This window comes from Hermetia illucens, chromosome 2 (assembly GCF_905115235.1).
Source record: "Hermetia illucens chromosome 2, iHerIll2.2.curated.20191125, whole genome shotgun sequence".
Classification (NCBI taxonomy): domain Eukaryota; kingdom Metazoa; phylum Arthropoda; class Insecta; order Diptera; family Stratiomyidae; genus Hermetia; species Hermetia illucens.
Genome location: NC_051850.1, coordinates 48,585,538 through 48,605,783, shown reverse-complemented (window position 1 = coordinate 48,605,783; position 20,246 = coordinate 48,585,538). Strand labels below are relative to the sequence as shown.

General features: G+C 44.3%; 3 protein-coding genes across 4 annotated transcripts; 2 read left to right on the top strand and 1 right to left on the bottom strand.

The window, feature by feature from the left end:
• The first annotated feature begins 483 nt into the window (after positions 1–483).
• Positions 484–1,544, top strand: LOC119649935 (turripeptide Ici9.2-like). Of its 2 annotated transcripts, none has more exons than XM_038052355.1 (3): positions 484–803; positions 874–1,023; positions 1,432–1,544. In XM_038052355.1, the coding sequence occupies exons 1-3, from the start codon at positions 701–703 to the stop codon at positions 1,461–1,463; spliced, it is 285 nt and encodes a 94-aa protein (XP_037908283.1). In that variant the 5' UTR covers positions 484–700; the 3' UTR covers positions 1,464–1,544. The 2 variants fall into 2 exon arrangements, with proteins under 2 accessions (XP_037908283.1, XP_037908282.1); XM_038052354.1 differs by having other exon boundaries at positions 871–1,023.
• A 3,878-nt stretch (positions 1,545–5,422) lies between these two features.
• LOC119649826 (PI-actitoxin-Avd5a-like) lies at positions 5,423–6,127 on the top strand. Its single transcript, XM_038052165.1, has 3 exons — positions 5,423–5,580; positions 5,648–5,797; positions 6,008–6,127. Exons 1-3 carry the CDS (start codon positions 5,550–5,552, stop codon positions 6,043–6,045), a joined length of 219 nt encoding a protein of 72 aa, XP_037908093.1. The 5' UTR covers positions 5,423–5,549; the 3' UTR covers positions 6,046–6,127.
• A 12,271-nt stretch (positions 6,128–18,398) lies between these two features.
• On the bottom strand, positions 18,399–19,384 carry LOC119649401. The gene is made up of 3 exons (XM_038051525.1): positions 19,277–19,384; positions 19,033–19,206; positions 18,399–18,637 (listed from the first exon to the last, which is right to left on the bottom strand). Exons 1-3 carry the CDS (start codon positions 19,305–19,307, stop codon positions 18,453–18,455), a joined length of 390 nt encoding a protein of 129 aa, XP_037907453.1. The 5' UTR covers positions 19,308–19,384; the 3' UTR covers positions 18,399–18,452.
• Between the last annotated feature and the right edge of the window lie 862 nt (positions 19,385–20,246).

The window sequence follows — 20,246 nt, the reverse complement described above, 5'->3', positions numbered from 1 at the left end:
TTAGTCCCGCAGAACTTACATAAAGCGCTGAAAACGTTCGATCTTAGGGCTGGACTATACATGGAGATGCAAAAAGCGGTTATCCTTGCAACCTGTGCTATAGTCCGAAGAGTCCTGTCCGGTAACAATCTGACCTAATGGGTTTCAGTCTTGATCCGCACTGTCTTCGATATAAGATCCATGTCTCTGTAGTGTAGAACCTCCGCGTCATTGGCTGAAGTGTTTGCGACAATCGAGATGTAGCAATATATTTTCGCATGGTCGCACACACTTTGCGTTAAAACGCATCATCGCTGTGATGCGGGCCTTTGGATGTTGCCTTCAGCCCATCCTTAGGTTGGTCGCCCCTCGGTCCGGTTGGGCGGGAAGAAGGTCCGTGGGCTTTTTTAACTATATATAATATATAGAACATCTGACAGGTTGAGCCAGAGTTATATAAAGAACACGCATTCACTGAGTTATTTAGTTTCCGTCGGTCAATTTTTCAGTTCTTAATATTTATTTTTAGTACTAACTGCGCGTCGCGATAATTCAACCCATAACGTTTGATTTGATTGAAATATCTACATACCATTCCCATATTTGTTTAGATATTTTTCCGCAATAAATACTAGCAATAAAGTTCACTTTATAACTTTTTAATTATGAGCGTGTTGCTTGCCGATGTAGAACCACCTACATACTAGTAACAAATGAGCGGATGATCATCAGTCTTAGTAATTCCTTCGAATTATCTACACCCGCTTGCTTAAGTGACGCGCTTCCATTGAAAATGAATATATTGGCACTCATTCTGTTTTCACGTAATCAATTCTTAATCATTTTTGTAAAATTAAATTAATATTTGACTATTATTTTGCATATATACAGTAGTTATAGTAGGTGCTTTTTCGGCAAAGAAAGCCCCATGTACGGATCTATGCACGCTCGAAGATTGGCCGGTTTGTGGCATGGAGGGTGCTCGGAAGCAAACCTTTCCCAATTATTGCGTTTTACAAATGGAAAATTGCCTAAAAGGAACGAGTAAGTTATCTCTGACTGATCTCATTTGGTGGTGGATTCGAACTATCCAACTAGCTACCAGTAACCTGCTATAAGCAAAAAGCATCACACGATGAACATAGGGCTTAAATCCTTTGCAATGTTATATATTTGAAAGGATACAAGCGACTGAAATTCTTTTTTCCAATACATAATCCTGTAACAACCGAAAGTTCAACCCTATGCGAATTTCAAATGAAAGGTTATGCACCTCAGTTCATATTGTTCTGAATTTTATATTTCCTTTTTACGACGTGACGTGACGAATCAAACCTTAAACCGGACATGAAATTAGTATTTACGGGTAATTGAGGGTAATGGATAACTAATTCATTATTCTATTCTACCATTTTCCTTTAATCTGTTATTTTTATTTCGCTTCTCTTTTAGACTTTCGAAAAATTAAGGATGGAGAGTGTTGAAACAAGAAGTGGATTACCAATTTCTCAGTTTCAACATGTGAAGGGAAGAGTGTGACAAAATTAAAAGGATTATAAACAAAATATTATCTTTTATTTCTATCTGGGTTGTCGAATACTCGAAGCAGTTAGGCTCTAATTATCGTAGCTAAAGGAATAAAAAGCTTTGGTGATTGTGGCCGATGGCCAGTTATTGAGAAGATCCATCGAGCACCACTTGTTTGCAGAATGGTGTACTTTTACGTAGTTTGAACCAGACTGTGCAAGAGTGCCAGGAAAGCTTGAGGAATTTAAGTACAATATCTCGAACTCAAAATATTATGGCATTTTTGATTATCCGAACCGGGGGCTCATAGTTCACCGCTCTTCCGCAACGCATTTTCAACAAACACAGGTGCAAACCACGCCTTTTCCATTAGTGCTCATAAACCCCACCACCTCCGTAAAGAGACGCCTAACAAACACCCATCTGTTCGACAAATGGAGATCGATAAACAGCCTGCAGAAGCATAGACGTGTTTGGTGTGAAATTGCCTTCAACTTCCATTTATCGATCCGATCCTCATCCGACTTCATCCCACTTAGGGGCCAGCCCGTAATCTGTCTTTCGAATAGTTTGCCATATCTTTCTTGTAAAAATACGTATACACACGTGGCGGTGAGTTGTTGTTCTTCTCAACCAGGAGACGAATTCATACGGTTCACGCAGAATTTCGGTGTCGCATTCGGATATAGTAGTCTGTATTCGCTGCTGGACGTTTTCCAGGTTAATGTCTGTCCACGACAACTCTAATGGCATATGCCAGTCAAAAACCACCAAACACACTCAGTCGATTATTTAACTCTTCGCCTAGGTATACAATTTCACTACCACCGCAAGACCTCGTAGGAATTCCGATAGTGGAGCATACTTCAAATTATCAGCTGAAATATACTTTCCCTGCAGAATTCCTAGGTACTTGTAGAAGTCTGTCTCGATCATAGCTTGTAAGTGGAGGTCACCAAATGCTATATTGGCTATGCAGGTTATGATCACTTTTACGGATCACTTGGATTCGATAACTGTTTAAACTAAATCCCGAGTATCATTGTTGAACTAGTCAATTATACGTAAAAGGCTTCTAACATGGTCACCAACAGCATACGGCTTGATACCATCTAAATACATCTAGTGGCTCTGTTTGCACTTAACCTCCTTGCCGTGGCCGCTGGAAACCGTCTTCGGACGGGCCAACAGTGTGTAGGGCCGGGCTGGTAGTAGGTTCATCAAGGATCTGTTTGATTGCTGATCATGTGTTAGGGACAAGTAAATCTGGTGGAGGGATGCGCCGGGGCAACAGCCCGGACACCGTCCTTCCCGCACTGGAGAAGGTGTTAACAGGACTCCCCGCCAAGGTGGAGCAGCATACACCGAGGGTTGCGTGGCTAATAGGGAGCTTGGCCTGGTTGTGGTACGCGAACTCTGCATAACTTGCGCACCTTAATTTTCGAATAAGCCACTTACCCTGGTAGCGGGCCAGCCACATTCTTCCTGGACTACTGGGACCAAAACGTGGGCTCAATGAATAAAAAGCAAAAACCGGAAGCTGGGCGTTTCAGGTATGAAAGGTTTTGTTTGTTTCTTGTGTGAGTATATTTGAGTGTAGAACTATCCCATTTGTACGTAGCCCGTTAAGAATATGCATTTAGCATATCAGATTTAGTACTTGGGGTTGTAAATTTATACGGTAAGGCAACTTTGAGCTATTGTGACTTTGTTACTAATAGTATAATTTTGATCAAATTTGGAGATAATATGCTTCATATTATATTTTATACTACTACCAACTTTTATAACTCTGGCATAAACTTAAGGGGGGTTTTACTCAATTTTCCCAAAAATACGGTAGTATACTATTATTAACTTAATTTGAACAGATATCAATATGGAGAGTATTTTGAGGCATGGGTACCGTATAGAGGCAGGTTCATGATTTTTTTTTCAGATTTTTCTGTTGGGTAGTTTCTGAGAATGGCTCCGTTAGAGAAATCATCACTTTGCACCCCTCCCCTTCCCCGCCTTTTTAACAAATCTCAAAACTAAGACCGGCTTCGAAAAGTACTAATCGAGACCTATCATTTGATACCCCACATGACTATATCTGGTGAAAAAAATTTTTACACCCCCCTTTTACCCCCCTAAATCTCAACATAGGAGAATATTACTCACTGCAGGTCTGGGGGTCCACAGTTCCCACCTTCTCACCAACCATTTCGTGTCAATCGGTATAGCCGTTTCTGAGAAAAGTGCCTGTGACAGACAGACAGACAGACACACAGACATTGAACCGATTTTAATAAGGTTTTGTTTTACACACAAAACCTTAAAAAAACTGAGGATAGGAGAAGAGGCGATGATGCCAAACGCATAATCCGAGGCCGAGCTGCTGGCATCTAGCCAGGAGAATGTCGGTCACAGCAAACCAGGGGGGAGCCTTCTCAAGAGCTAGTACCGGAAAGCCATGCTTATTCTCAGCAAGATTGCGAAGAAAAAGGAGGCCGGTACTGTCGACGAGCGGGATGAAAAGGACTTCGTTAGAGGCAATTTTTGAAGAATATAACAGCGAACTGCTCTCAAAAGAAATCGATCTCAGGACAAGGCCGGACGAAAACACAAGAGGGACAGAGTGTGCAAGAGCTCGGACGATAAGCACCCTCTGCAGACAGGTAAGCAGATAAAATAATAGTCAGCCAACGAGCCTCGAACTGTGAAACCCCTCCGCGGCGTGGTCAGAAGCCATTTACGTGTGCCGCTGACGGATGGTAACTCCACTAGCGCCAAGCAGTACAGTCTTAACCAGCATTGGATTGAAGGAGTATCTGACGCATTGGATAATCCAGTCGGATCTGGGAGGTAGCCACTTGAACAGAGCTGTGAACAGAGGCACGCTCAGGGTGGCGACATCTTTTCGCTGCTCTGATTAATAGTGATGGACGCAATTTCACGAACATTGGACAGGAGCGGAGCGAACGTGGTGCGTATGCCAACGACTTAATGATATCAATGTCAGAGAGAACCTTTGCAAAAAAGGGGCTCTCCGGCGGCCGAGGATGGTTCTCCGATTTACAGCCGTGGTGCATTCCATCCTAACGTACGGCTCTATTGTCTGGTGGCAGGCTTTGAGCAATACAATAGAACGAAGCTTAAAAGGATTCAGAGAACCAAGTATGCATATGCTACTAGAGCTCTGCAGTCCGGCTCGGCAGATGCCTCCTGCACCACCTCCACCTAGATCTGCACATTAAATACATTGTTGCGTGCAGTGCCGTCAAACTATGTGAGTCTGGACAGCCAAGCCTTACGGTAGTAACATCCTGGACGAATTACTTCGAGAAATTAGGGCATTTCCTACGGACTATGTCGCACGCAAGCTGAACTTCCACCGACAGATCAAAAATGATCTGTGGAGTCGGTGCGGAAGTTTTCTCGAATACACACAGTGTATCCGAGTCATTTAGTGTCCCCAGTTTCGCCAGTGTATTCCAGCCGGGGATACTGGCGATACTGGAAGCCTGTCAATGGATGGGGCATGATCCGAACCCCAAGTGTAACAAAGCTATTTTAACCACTTCGAGGACTGGAAATAGCGCCGACGCAAGTGTATTATATCTGAGAAGAAGTACTTTGAAGGGAATAATATAAACGTTGATGAATAACTAAATATTTTTTTAGAAAAATCAAAAGTTGATTTTAGTTTTTTATTACACTTCGTATAATACACACCATAGTCCATATTCATCTCAGAAATCCGGAAGGATGTGACTCATTACAAGGGCATCTGGAATTTTCTTGTCATTAACCTTTATCTTAAAATGACATTGTATTTTCAAATGACAAATTTCCAACAAGTGAAACATTCTTTACCCCATTCTGTAAATATCAACTCTCGACTCGCATTTGCCGGACTGAAAATGTATCGCTCATTGGATTACAGATCACTCGCTCCTCATCTAGTATATAAAAGTGATTGATTTGTAGTAACAGCATCAGTTTCAGTTGTTCTTTTCAAGCGTGTTTATCAACTTTTCAAGTAAATCACAACTTACAATATGGCTCTGTTAGCAATCATTCTACTATCAGGTAATTAAAAGTTATAACCTCCGTAAAGCGTTTAATAATCGTTCTTATTTCCGATATCTGCACTTAGTTATTGCATGCGCTGCTACCGCAGGGGACTTACCTTGCCCAGAAGTCTGCACCTTGCAGTATGACCCAGTCTGTGCCACGGATGGTGTTGTGTTCAAGACTTTTGGAAATCTGTGTTTGCTGAATTTGGCAAATTGCTATCAGGGAGGACGTAAGTTTTCTGGACTTCCATTTGAGGAGTTAATTTTCTTCAAACTTTTCTATTTGTTTTCTTGTTAGACTTTTCCAATTATTCAAATAATGGTGAAAGTATACTAATTAGAGCTGATAATTCAGAATTCTCTGGAAATTACTAATTTACCTGCTTTCATCTTTAGTCTACATTATTCACTAAAATATCTTTCTTGGAATTTTCTTCCAGATTTCACATTAGTTAGCGCAGGCGAATGTCCGCATTAGTGAGGATTGGAATCATAAATTAATTAATGCAAAGGACGAATAATAAAGAGATAATTAAATAAATTTTTGCTAAAATCATGAATTCCATTTTCTTGAAATATTTCAATAATAAGATATTCGATCAGGTATAATAACTCCCACAAAGTTTTCACACATGTGAGCAGTACTATTATTTTTCGTGGTATCAAATCATCTAAGCTGGAATTTCTACAATAGCAATTCCTCCACTCCACCAGGTAGAGTATCGGCTAGTAACTGAAGATACTTATTCATCATCATCAACGGCGCAACAACTGGTATCCGGTCTAGGCCTGCCTTTATAAAGAACTCCAGACATCCCGGTTTTGCGCCGAGCTCCACCAATTCGATATCCCTAAAAGCTGTCTGACGTCCTGACCTACGCCATCGCTCCATCTTAGGCAGGGTCTTCCTCGTCTTCTTTTTCTACCATAGATATTGCCCTTATAGACTTTCGGGGCTGCATCATCCTCATCCATACGAATTAAGTGACCCGCCCACACTTAACCTATTGAGCTGCACTTTATCCACAACCTGGCGGTCATGGTATCGCTCATAGATTTCGTCGTTATGTAGGCTACGGAATCCTCTATCCTCATGTAGGGGCCCAAAAATTCTTGGAAGGATTCTTCTCTCGAACCCGGCCAAGAGTTCGCAATTTTTCTTGCTAAGAACCGAGAAATACATGAGGACTGGCAAGATCATTGTCTTGTACAGTAACAGCCTATGGTGAGCCGTTTCGAGCGGAAAAGTTCGATTTCTGTTTCGTCTATTTGGATGATGTTTTGGTCGCTTCTTCTACTGAGTCTGAGCACTTAGCCCATCTCGAGTGCATTTTTCAACGTCTCCTTGAGGCCGGTTTAGTCTTAAACGTTGAGAAGTGCAAATTCCTTCAAAAACAGGTGAGATTCCTCGGCCACTCCATTTCCTCTGAAGGAATGCAGCCCGACCCAGACAAGGTGCAAGCAATCACAAGCTTCCCGCGTCCAAAAACAGTGAGGGAGTTGAGGAGGTTCTTGGGCATGCTAAACTTTTACCGTCGTTTCCTGCCCAAGGCCGCCCATCACCAGTCCGTTTTGAACGCGTACTTGTCTGGCCCCAAAACAAAAGACACACGAGAGATTGTGTGGTCTGAAGAGGCTGTCTGCGCGTTCAATAAATCCAGACAGCAACTGGCTGATGCTACACTTTTGGCATTTCCTCATCAAGATGCACCCCTAGCCGTTTTTGTTGATGCCTCTGACATCGCAGTAGGTGCTGCCCTTCACCAAAAGGTGGACCAAGTTTGGCAGCCGTTGAGCTTCTTCTCGAAGCAGTTGAATCCCGCTCAACGGAACTACAGCACCTACGATCGCGAACTGCTCGCCGCATGCCTGTCCATCAAATACTTCCGTTTCTCCCTAGAAGACAGGCCGTTCACAGTGTACACGGACCATAAGCCTCTCACGTTCGCTTTGAAACAGAAGCCCGACAAAGCGTCCCCTCGTCAGCTTCGACACCTGAGCTTCATAAGCCAGTTCACGTCAGACATCCAGCACGTGTCCGGGAAGGACAACATTGTTGCTGACGCTTTGTCTCGTGTCTCCGAAGTTAACATCCCCGCCTCACTCGATTTCTCGGCTATTGCCAAGGCGCAAGTGGATGACGCAGCACTTCAGAGCCTCAAGTCCAACCCCAAATACAAATTTCGGCAGTTGCCCATCTTCGGCTCAAACCTCTCGCTCTGCTGCGAAGACTCGGAAAAGGGACCTCGGCCATACATTCCGGCCACATTTCGCAAGGAAGTGTTCCACGCAGTTCACGACTTGGCGCACCCCGGCATCAGGACAACAAACCGGTTAGTCACCGAAAAATACTTCTGGCCCTCCATGAATAAGGATATCAATTCCTGGGCCAGAGAGTGCATCGCATGCCAGAAGTGTAAAGTCTCCAGGCATGTAAGGAAAGAAGTGGGCTCATTCCCCCGCACTACCAAGCGTTTCCACACCATACACCTCGACATAATAGGGCCTTTGCGAGACTCGCACGGTTACAAGTATTGCCTCACAATCATCGACAGGTTCACGCGGTGGCCTGAGGCAATACCTCTGAAGGACATTACGGCGCAATCTTGTGCCGAAGCCCTCTGCCGAGAGTGGATACCTCGCTTTGGCGTCCCTGCAGTGATCATCACTGACCAGGGAATGCAATTTGAGTCCACCCTTTTCTCCGAGTTAGGCAAACTCCTGGGTTTTAAACGCCAGCGGACTACTGCATACCACCCGCAGTCCAATGGGATGCTAGAACGTTGGCACCGGACGCTGAAAGCCGCCATTATGGCACGCGACGACCCGTCCTGGACTCAAGTCTTGCCTCTCGTCCTACTCGGCCTTCGTACAACCCGCCGAGAGGAATTTGCTGCCAGCCCCGCGGAGCTGGTTTACGGGGAGAACCCAAGACTCCCAAGCGATCCGGTCTTCGACAAGAGATCGGGTCTCACGGAGTCGGGGTTGGTGCGTCTGCTGAGGGACAATCTCCGACGCATCAAAGCGCCACCACCCACTCGACACTCGTCCATACCTGCTTGTTCGCCCAAGGAGCTGGACACGTGCACGCACGTGCTGATCAGGACGGATGCCGTCCGGAAGCCGCTGCAGCCTCCATATGAGGGCCCGTACCGCGTTCTCGAGAGGGGAGAACATTTCTTCCAGCTCGAGATCGGTGGTCACAAAAAGGCGGTCTCATTGTCCAGGCTGAAACCCGTGTGCGCCCCGAAGCAACGTCGTGTCCGCTTTGTGGATTAACGGCGAACGAAGTTCGGGGATCCGTCGCCGAAACCCCCTAGGTTTCGTCTGGGGGCGGAGTGATGTGGCGCGGCAGGATCTGCAGCATTCGAAATTTATTTCGGATGTTGCGGATGCGGACGGGTAGATGGCGCTGAACTCAGAAACTCTCCACTCACTCGTTTTCAGAACGCACCAGGGGAGTGGAGAACCAGCGGTAAAAAAATGCCGTTGGTTGGGACAGTAAGGACCGCATGGAAATAAGTCGGTCTCTTCTGTATCCAACCGTGGCTCTGAACACTTCGGCTCGCTCGTGACTTAAATTCAAAATATTGTAATCAATTACAACTCGGCAGATTTCGCGCTAGTAAATTCTATCTCATTTAAAGTTGACGAGAGTTTGTGAGTCATTTGCTTGAAACACGCATAACGTGAAGAACTTTCCAATTTCGAGGATAATTTCACTAAAAAGTAATACTTAAAGCTGAAATAGGCTCTGTTGGCTGACAACAACCGTGCGCGGATTTCATCATCGTAGCTGTTATCGGTTGTGATTTTCGACCCTAGATAGGAGAAATTATCAACGGTCTCAAAGTTGTATTCTCCTATCCTTATACTTCCCGTTTGACCAGTGCGGTTTGATGTTGTTGATTGGTTGGTTTTCGGTGCTGACGTTGCCAACGTATACTTTGCCTTGCCTTCATTGATGTGCAGCCCAAGATCTCGCGCCGCATGCTCGATCTGGATGAAGGCAGTTTGTACGTCTCGGGTGGTTCTCCCATGATGTTGATATCGTCAGCATAGTAGTTGGGTGGACTTAAAGAGGATCGTACCTCTTGCATTTACCTCAGAATCATGGATCACTTTCTCGAGGGCCAGGCCTAGGGCGGCTTTAAAGCCGATGAATAGATGGTGCAGCTGTTGTCCATATTCCATCGCTTGCCGCAGAGAGAAAATCTGATCTGTTGCTGATTTGGCTACTGGGGATATCTGGCCTAGCAAGATAGCGGAGAATATCTTATAGATGCTACTCAGCAATGTGATACCTCTATAATTGCTGCACTGTGTGATATCTCCCTTTTTATGTATGAGACAGATAATGCCAATCGTCAGGCATTGATTTGCTGTTCCGTACCTTGAGCATCAGTTGATAAACCGCTTGGTATAACTGGTCTCCTCCATATTTAACCAATTCGGCTGTAATTCCATCGGCTCCTGGCGACTTATGGTTTTTAAGCCGATGAATTGCACGGACTGTTTCTCCTATATTGGTGGAGGAAGTATTTGTCCGCCGTCTGGAGTTGGCGGGACCTCCAACTCGCCGATGTTCTGATTGTTCAGTAGCTCATCAAAGTACTCAGCCCATCGCTCCAATATGCCCATTCTGTCAGAAATCAGATTTCCCTCTTTGTCTCGGCAGGATGAGCATGGAGGTGTTTAAGGCTTCATCCTTCTGACTTGTTGGTAAAACTTCCACCTTTAGCGCCTGGTGCGGTTGCTCCCTGTACTTTTCTAGTTCACAGACTTGTTAGTTCTCCCAGGCTTCCTTTTTCCGTCTGTGGAGGCGCCTCTGTGCTCGACGGAGTTCGTGATAAGTCTCTGCGCGTGCCCGCGTTCTTTGAGAATGCAACATTACTCGGTATGCGGCATTCTTCCATTCCGTTGCTAGTTTACATTCATCGTCAAACCAGCCGTTCCGACTTTTTTTGCGACTGGGGCCAAGTATGTTTGTGGCCGTATCAATGATAACGTTCTTCAGGTGATGGTGAAGATCATTTGTTGATGCTTCATCTCCAGGATCTCTGTTGACTGCGGTTATTCCAGCATCCATTTCCCTCTTATAGGTGTTACGGAGGGCTGTGTTGTGAATGGCTTCAGTATTTACTTTCACCTGAATGTCAGAGGGGAGATAGTGGTCCGAGTCTATATTGGCCCACCTATATGTTCTGACATTCATCAAGGCTGAAAGGTGGCGGCGTTCGATCAGCACGTGGTCAGTTTGGTTGGAAGTGGTTCCGTCTGGAGAGGCCCATGTATGTTTGTGGACCGCCTTCTGCGCAAACCAGGTACTTCCAACAACCATTTCGTGCGACCCTGCTAATTGGATAATCCGCAGTCTGTTATCATTTGTATTTTCGTGTAAGCTATGGGAGCCAACGTGTCGCCTGAGTATGGGCTCCGTCCATACTTGGCTGATCCCCAAGTATGATTTTAATATCATATCTGGGACAGGCTTCGAGGGTTCGTTCTACTGCCGCGTAGAAGGTATTCCTCTCCGACTCTGCAGTCTCCTCTGTAGGGGCGTGAACGTTAATAAGGCTTATATTTCTAAACTTGCCTCGCAAGCGCAGAGTGCATAGCCGTTCGCTTATGTTTTCAAAGCCGATAACAGCAGGTTTCATTTTTTGGCTGACTGGAAAACCTACTCCGAGCACATGGTTTACTGGATGGACGCTATAATATATGGTGTAGCGACTCTTCTCCAGGAAACCGGTCCCCGTCCAACGCATCTCCTGTAACGCTGTCACATCAGCCCTATATTCGAACAGGATATCGGCTAGCTGCTTGGCAGCTTCATTTCTGTACAGGGAGCGCACGTTCCATGAGAAAATACGCAAATCGTTATTCCGTTGTCGTTGCCCGCTTCGTCGTTGTATTATTCGACCAGTCCGAGGGTCCTATAGTGGCTTCGTAACAAGTTGTTTTCCATGTAGGGTTGTCAGCCCTACCCAACCGCCAACCTGAAGGACCGGTTAGTACAATTTGTCCTGTTTTTAGGCGCGGGAGACCCACCTTCATCCTTCTCCGTCTGCAGATTTTCGTTAAGAAAATGCTTCGAGCTGTCACCACGTGGAGACGGAGATAGGATTTGGTAGTAGAGCTGTTGATGTTGGTTCAGCAGGCATTTCCCAGGTTTTATGCTTCATCGTGGGTACCAATCCACGTTCCGCCCTGGGACCTATACTACCCTTTGACCACTGAAAGATACTTATTGCTGGGAGAAATCCGCTAGTTTACTTAATTATCATTTGCTGATTTAAACCGTAGGTTACTGCTAAGGTCTCTCAGTCCGTCCTGTTGATCCAACGTATTTCAATTTTTTTTCTTGAAATAAAATTCAGTGACTTTGCCACTCATTGGTATCACTAATTTGGAATAACGCCTACATAGGATGTCACTTTACGCAGTTCTCCGCATTACTGATACCCCCAAACATTCTGAATCTCCTTGGTGATGATGGAGTGAAGATTAGTCAAGCTGAGCGAGTTATAGCTGAGCGAGCTCCAAGGATGCCATTCCGGATGTTTTCATTGCCCCAGTGGCCTTATTAAAGTGGGTTTACTGTCTAGGTGCCTGTTACACGAATTTTCTCATATACCGTTGCCTCTATTGATCCGAAATTTGGTGAAAAGTGGGTCTCGATTAGTACTTTTCAAAGCTGCCCCTGTTTTCGACATTTGCTGCAAGAGGGGAAAGGCTGGACTGGAAAGCGATAACTCCGGAACCGTTTTAAGAAACCATTAAATCGAAAAACTTGGAAAAGGCACAGCCGCCGCTGTATGTTGTCTCAGCCTCAAAATAGCCTTCATATCGATATATGTTGCTGTTGTTGTTATTTTTTGTTTGTCTCCTAAGACCCGGTAGGCTAACAGTCCAAACAGGACCTGATACTACACACTATCGTTTATGGCCAAAACAGCCAAATTAGCCGACACACTCACAAACGCATAGGCGTCAAAGCCTGACCGAACATACTGAACACGGGTTCCAAGCTTGCAACAGGTATTAGTCATTAATGGTGTAGGGTTAGGAATGTTTAGTCGGTATTGAGTTGATGATAAAAAGGATGAGATCTGGGAAAGACAGGATGCATTGTAAAATCAAGGTTGTTTGAGGTCCGGAAAACCAAGATTCAGTATTCCTTCGAGTGAACTAAAAGGTTATCTGCATCCCCCATCCGAACGGCCCCCAGCCCAGACCAGAAAGTCCATAGTAGCTTGACGCACGAACATATAGAGGCTAGTTTAAAGATATCTGAAACCGTGTGGATCAAGTACTTCCCCGCGACTAACCACTGCGAACCATTGAAGTGCTCAGGGGTAATGATAGATCAATGCTAGAAACAAGACCGGAAATGGCAGAAAATGTCGTGCCGCGAAGAAACTAAAACTATACTCGTATGTATTATAATCTGACTCTAGTCTCCTCAAAAAAATGGAAAAGGTCATCAATTATGGAAGGATCTCTACTTAAGAAGATTTGTTGCAGGTTAAAAAAAACTTATTATACCATCCACATTTAACGTGAACCCGGGCAAAATCCTTACACCCGAAGATTCTTCTTCTTTTCTTCAGTCTTTGCCCCGTTTACAAGCGGGGTCGGCTCGCCGTAATCGGTTTTGCCCCTTGGTTCTATCAAATGTCTGATCTGGATGCAATCGCGAGGCTTTCAAATCCCCATCCAGCGTATCAAGCCACCGTTGTTTCGGCCAGCCTTCTGGTCGCTTACCATAGATTTCGATGTTCAGACTACTCTAGGCGAGCGCTTACCATCGAAGACACCTCTCTCCTCCTCATTTCTGATGTGATCAAAACGTGTCACGCCTCCAGTCTAACGCAACATCTTCGTCTCCATTACCGCAAGACGTCATTTATTGTCTTTTATAGTCGGTCAGCATACAGAACCATAGAAAGCGACAGGACGAACGACATTGCGGTAAATTTTAAAGTTGAGACAATCGTTGATGCGTCGATCACAAAGAACACCAGTTGTGAAACGCCACGTCATCCAAGTTGCGTTAATTCGTCAAGCAATTTCATAACACAGCTCGCCATTAGCTGATAGCAGGACCCGCGATATTTAAATCGCTCAGTTCTGGGCAAGTCATTGCCACTGACAGTGATTGGGACCGTTTCATGATGATTGGTTGACAAAACTTCGGTTTTATTTAGATTCAATCTGAGACCATGTTGCATGAAGCAATCATTTTTTGGACAAGTTGCACGAGATCATTTTTGCTATTACACGCTAGGAAAACATCATCTGCATAAAGCAGTATATAGGCGGCTGGACTTTCGATGTCCCGTGTGACAGTGTCCATAACAAGAACAGAGAAGAGTGGTGAGAGGGTGTTTCCTTGATGAACACCAACAGAGGCACGAAGTAGTTTTCATACACCCGCCACACTTGGAACTTTACTTTTCGGATCCTGGTAGAACAATTAAACCCAGCGCACGAGTTCTTCTGTTACTAAGTGTTGTCGTAGAGCATACCAGATGAGTTCGAGTGGCACACGGTCAAACGCTTTCTCCAGATCCAGAAATGCAATTTGAAAAAGGCGATGGTTCTTGCGGTGTTTCACGCAGCGTGCACTGCGTCAGTGATTCCGTAGTTCTTGACAAATCCTGCTTGATTCACGGTTATTTCAATGATTTCGCGAATACGGTTCTCAAGAATACGTTCAAAAATATTCATGGTGTGGGAAAGTAATCGGATCGGACGGTAATTCGAACATTCTGATAGACTACCTTTCTTTTTCCATATTGGAACTGTTGTACTTTCTTGTCAGTCAGACTCATTGAGCCACAGTGTTGGGTCCCAGCTCTTCGCATTCCAAAAATCAGATGCGATGTCGGCAGCGCTTGTTGCTTTCCCCGATTTAATTCGTTTTATTGTTTCCCTCGACTTCATTTGGGCTGATAGGTGGAACTGTTCCAAATGTTGGCAATTATTCTGAAAGTCGAAGATGAATGAATTGTTCAGTTGAAATCTGTTCGAAATATTCTCGCGTCTCGAAGGTCGGAAAGCAAAGTAGCGTTCTTGTCATTAATACAACAGAAGTTTTCGATATCCTGTGTGCGCTTGGCTTTTGACAATTCGATACAGATTTCTCTCGCCATCCCGAGTGTCCAATTTAACGTAAAGAGTTTTGCAATGGATCGCTCCGGTGACAGTGATCACTTTCTTTGCTTCATGGTTGGCATTTTTATAAATTTGTCAATTGGCGAGCGTTTTATCGTCGAGAAACTTGTGATAGAGGCGTGTATTTTCACGGACCTTTCAACATTGTCATTCAAAAGCCAAGTATGTCGATGGATGTACCACTTACCTTTCTTGGTGACCCCGAGGATCGTGTCTTTGGTTCTAGGATTCATCCACATTCGCAATAGTCGGTAAGTGAGATCATTTCTTTTTTCTTCTCACGGAATTGCCACCATTTAATGTGTGGCGGAGCAGTGCGTTCCTCATCCTCTTTTACCCGTGGCTAAATTCATCAGTAGACACGTGGCAGTTCTTTGCATCGAGAAGTTGCCAGAAGACATCTCTGTGGGCATCAGGTCGACCTGCCTGGTGGGCGTACACGGTGAAGAACTGAATAGTGCAATCAGCTGATATAATGGTAAGCCTCATCAGCCGGTCATCAAATCGTTCGACTTCTTTACTGGCATCACGAAAATGGTAATGCAAGCAACGAATTGAGAGTGTGGGCTACCAAAATAGGGAGGTTTGTAGCCCTTTTTAACGCATTTAACGGGTTTTTACCACGTTCGCGTTCAATGTCGCAACTTTTGCCACCAGACCGTAGGGTTTCTTGCGTCTGGCCTAAAAGCTCTCGCGATCAGGTCTTTCTATAAAAGCGTCAAATTCTAATCGAGTTGGTGCAAATAGATTCCACCTGTCCGAAGCCCCACTTTCCATGATTGTTCAGTGCGTTTCTGCACTGTTCTAACAGCCTGAAGGATGTGCCACTGAGCACAAAAGGGTTAGTAACTATGTTACACGTAGGACTCGCAGGCGTTTAAAGTACTTACCATTAGAATACCCCGGCAAATATCATAAGATCGTGCAACCTGGCCCAACATCCATATCCTCGAAAACTATCGCACCCGTTCCGCAGACCGTCTTTAATCCATCGGCATATTACAGCCCACAAGCAGACCTTTACCAGTGTGTCCTTCATGATTTCACGCATAAAGGAGGAAAACATCTATGACACCAATATAATTAATCGTCGGCATACGCAACCCCCTTCAACCCGCTAGTGTCCAATATCGGTAGAATGTCATCCATGACTTTCAATCATCCAGAGCACTGGGGAGATGGCTCTAGCACGGGGCATACTTTTGCACAAATCTCTGGGTAAGAGGCTATCTCATAGATCAGATTGTATCATATTGGTTCTTAGCATGGATACTATCCAACAGGTACTGATTGTATGGCTCAGCATTCATACTACATCTGCAGAACTAAGGATTACGGTACCCGAGTTGTAAGCGTAACTCCACACAGGAGGTCTGAAGGTTTTTATCCACAATGTGGATGTAGCGATAACCTCCTTGAAACTCACACTATGGGGCCAACCGCAAAATACCGGCCCGAGAACACATGCGCCAAAAATTCCCCTGAGACATACGAACTCAGAGGATTATCCCGATTTCCATGGTACTAGATAACCTCTAATGAGGCTTCGTGACTGAAGACACTTCCCCGTGCAGACCAGGGTCTCATCATTAGAGGCCTCGGAACATTCGACTACTGAAGCACGACTAGCAAGTCAATGTGAATATATCGTTTGTCGGTGCAACGACGTGAAAGTTTTACCTAGTCACTTGGTGCTGATTCAGACGACAGGATTGTTGCCTCATCTGCCGCCTCGCCAAGACTTGGAAACAGATATCCACAATGCGCTCTAAAGTCCTCAACACAAAAGGGGTGAAAAAGATTGGCCGAAAGTACTTCGTGGACTTATGGCCGTGCTCTGCTTGCTTCCGGTATGAAAACCATGCATATACATGCGTCCCTAATAGTGTGGTACGAATCCCAATAAAATGCAGCTACGATAACTCTCTACAAGTCATGGCACAACCCTTTCTTGCTGTTTCTGGAGTATAATTGGCTTTGCCCAAGTTTTTTCTCACAGTCCCCCTTATTAGTGGAGAAACAACTCCGACTAACATCTTTAGAAACTCACCAGAAGACTCCGTCCAGAAGAATTCCGACTTTTTAAGAAAGAATGGGATCCTATGTTCCTTGGTCAGAATCTTACTGAGTTTCGCAGACTCGTGCAGTCTGAACTGCTTTTACCTCGTTAGTTAGTCCTTGTATGGCCACCAATATGTGTGCCTATAGCAAATGTTGAAGTTGGCCAGCTTCCAGAAATTGGACAGATCTTTATTCCGCCACGGTAGAAATGTGTTGTCGATAGAGGCACGAGATTCAAAGGGCTTTTCTAGAGCCGAGATCTTTGACCCTAATTCGTTTGTTATGCCAATGTTACCGTGGTTACCATCAGAGAGTTTGTCCTCGATAGCTTGACTAGACTCCAATTTTCTTTGAAGATAGAAGAGGCCTAAGCCCGCCATATATTTAATGTCGAGCCACATCAATACCTAATATTTTCAAAAAAAATTCTGGCTCTCGGTTTTGATCACTGGGAAGAGGCAATCTCATTAAACGCTGCCTCACCTCTCCAGTGCGAAAACCCAGCACACATTTTTTATAGTATTGGAAAAGGAAGGTCCGTGCGCCACGGGAAAGGAGTGAATTCCTCCTTAAAATTAGTGCGCCTGCCATTATGTAGATGGACCACTCTGCCCTGAAAAAAATAGCAGTTGTCTAGGCCCAGACCAGCCAAGAAGGTTGACAATCGTTAGTTTCGCTCGATACGTTTAATACCCTTGCCGGGTTTACGGGATTATATAGGGAGCCAACAACATCCGTAGCTGCTTTCAATCACGTCGCTTCGCAGGGCAGAGGATGAGGCAACGTCTGATGAGATTATATTTGGCCTGAAATTGAAACTATCAGCCAGGGAAAACTTTTTGTTGACCAAACTTCGTAAAGTCAATCCTTCTGGGGTATATAGCGAGATTTAGATTAGATTCAAAGGGAAGTAACCGTATTCGGAAAAAAATCTTCGCGTTCTCTGCTCCAGTCTGACCATATTTAGGTCGTAGGAACTCGGACCCGTACACTGAAAGGCGTGCAGGCCCTTTTTAATGAGGATACATGCTCTAGGTCTGCCTTGATCAGTGTCCCTTGTGTTGTGGAATAAATTGCAATATATACTTTGAAGCTCTTTGATGATTCGGCCTACCCCAATCCAGGGCTACATTGAAGCGTCGATGTCTTCCTATCTGAAGATTCGTTTGCGTAAGAGGGTCATCACTCTCTGTCTGATTATCCATCTTCATATCCTCTGATTGTTTGCGATGTCGACCGGGTCCAGGTTGTCCTGTTTTCCGTGGGTTTCAAGATATTCTTGATGCCCCAATCGGATGTTTACCTCGGGACTTAAACTCCAAAATTTTCATATTAACAACTGTATTCGCGAATATGCTGTTTAGCGCCGGAGAAGCATATCATCTGGTTGAATTTTCACTGGATGAAGCGTTCATTGAATTCGACAGAAAGTTAGGCTCCTGCGAAGTGCCGAAAAAGCTTAAGACGCATATTTAGGAACTGACATAAATTAAGCACTAAATTAAGAACCTCATCAAGGGGCTTACAAGAACCATGTCCTGGTAAAACTTCTAAACACTTATCGCAATACTACATCCAACGTGAAAGATCTTTTTAAAATAAAATTTTTTATTTCGGAAGAATGAAGAGAAACCTGTATTCGGTTTACAATTTGGAAACCACCGCTCTGAAGGCATTTATGAGATTTCGCATTTCCCGAACACCCACTCTTGATCTTTCGGGAATATCCACTCGCCCTTGATTTCTAAGCTTCCTTTCAAAGAGTTTTAATTTCGCTGAAACCATTTTTTCAATACGGTCGATTACACATGGTACGTTTGACTGCAAATCTGAAAAGAGGAATTGTTATGTAATGTTGGAACTCTTGAAGAAGTTTACGAAATAAAAGTAGCAACTTTTGTGTGGGTCCTAAAATTCGCAAATTTAAATTTTTGGCATTAATTAAAAAGTATTCCTTACTTTTTGGTGAAACCTAAGATACTTTTCATGAGATGGTTTGTGTTAAGTGCTAAAATGCGCAATCTTATAAACTTTAGGTATAAATTTTTAAAATTTTGAAGAACGTGATTATGTGATTCACAAGAAAGATCAAAAAGGTGAGGCGATTAGTCAGTAAGTAGCGGTCGTCGCTACTTTTGTAAACTTTACTCTAAGCAGCTTCAGTCCTTAGAATTTCAATATGAAAGTGGAATGGATTGAAAAGCTACTTTACTGAAATACTTACTGGCACGGTTTCTACAATTGAACAATGACAAATGACAGGAATTAGTAAACTCGCGCACTATCATATCTGGCATTTGGACGCAAACTGGTTTGTAATTTGAGCCACATTGGATGTGACAAACTGGTGGCGGCTCGGCACTATCGTCTTGAGCAGCACATAGTGCGACATATAAAGCTTGAAATTTCAATTGAGTAATTTTAATTTCTTGTAATTTAATGCAAGATCGATGGCATTCTATACATACCGAATGTTAATATCACTGTTCTCAGTAGCATGGTTGCAAACTTTATCACTGACACTTGTGGAACGGATAGGGTGACAGCGTTTTAGGTGATACCGAGCCCATTTTATACTAAAAATTCATAGAACGTGTCAGTTTGATCAACTGCTATTGTAGAAAGTCGATATTTACTTATCTTTTTTGTTAATTTGTTATTCTCCCAATTTCTCAATCTGAGCAAATATTCATAACATTCCCAACGAAACAAAGAAGACAAATCGATTTAGCGACATACTGGAAAATAACGCATCTTAAACTATATTAAAACTTCATAGATAAGCTTGGGGAAAGAGATATGCCTTACCAGGTAAAGTCACCTAAAACCTATAAAAAATCGAAATGACACGAATTGAAGTCATCTGTACGACACCACCAACCAGCAGAACCAATAGAGCAACCTTTGTGGAGTTGCCAAATCTCCCATCAGGCGCGTCCCTCTGTGCGGATAAGAGAATGCTCGGTGGATTCGATCAGAGGATGTGCGATGACCTAGTACCGGCGGTTTTTGGGAGTGGGCAAACGGGCTCGCAAAAGGTCAAAACTTGGAAGGTCACCACTGAGGGCAACATTACCCCTCGAGATTTGTCGGAATGGAATTTGAAGAGTCCCCGGACTGACATAATTATCGATGCTGTAAAAGACGACCGTGGAAGCCAGCAAACTGCAGTAGCGTTTGTTTACTAGCGGAATGCATAAATGAACTCTGCGAGTTTATTAAGGAGAGGCGGAATATCTACCAAAATATCAGGACTCTGATACGTGGCGTTAAGTTGTCCTATATTAGGGCGATGGAGGAGCGATACTCCCAAGCGTCATGTGGCGGCACGCAGTAGACGAATGTGACGCCTCCTCAACATAAGGTAGGCGAAGCCGCGGGCAATCGGAACAGGGTTGGAATAGGTGAATCCCTTGATGTCCAACAAGGGGCCAAGGA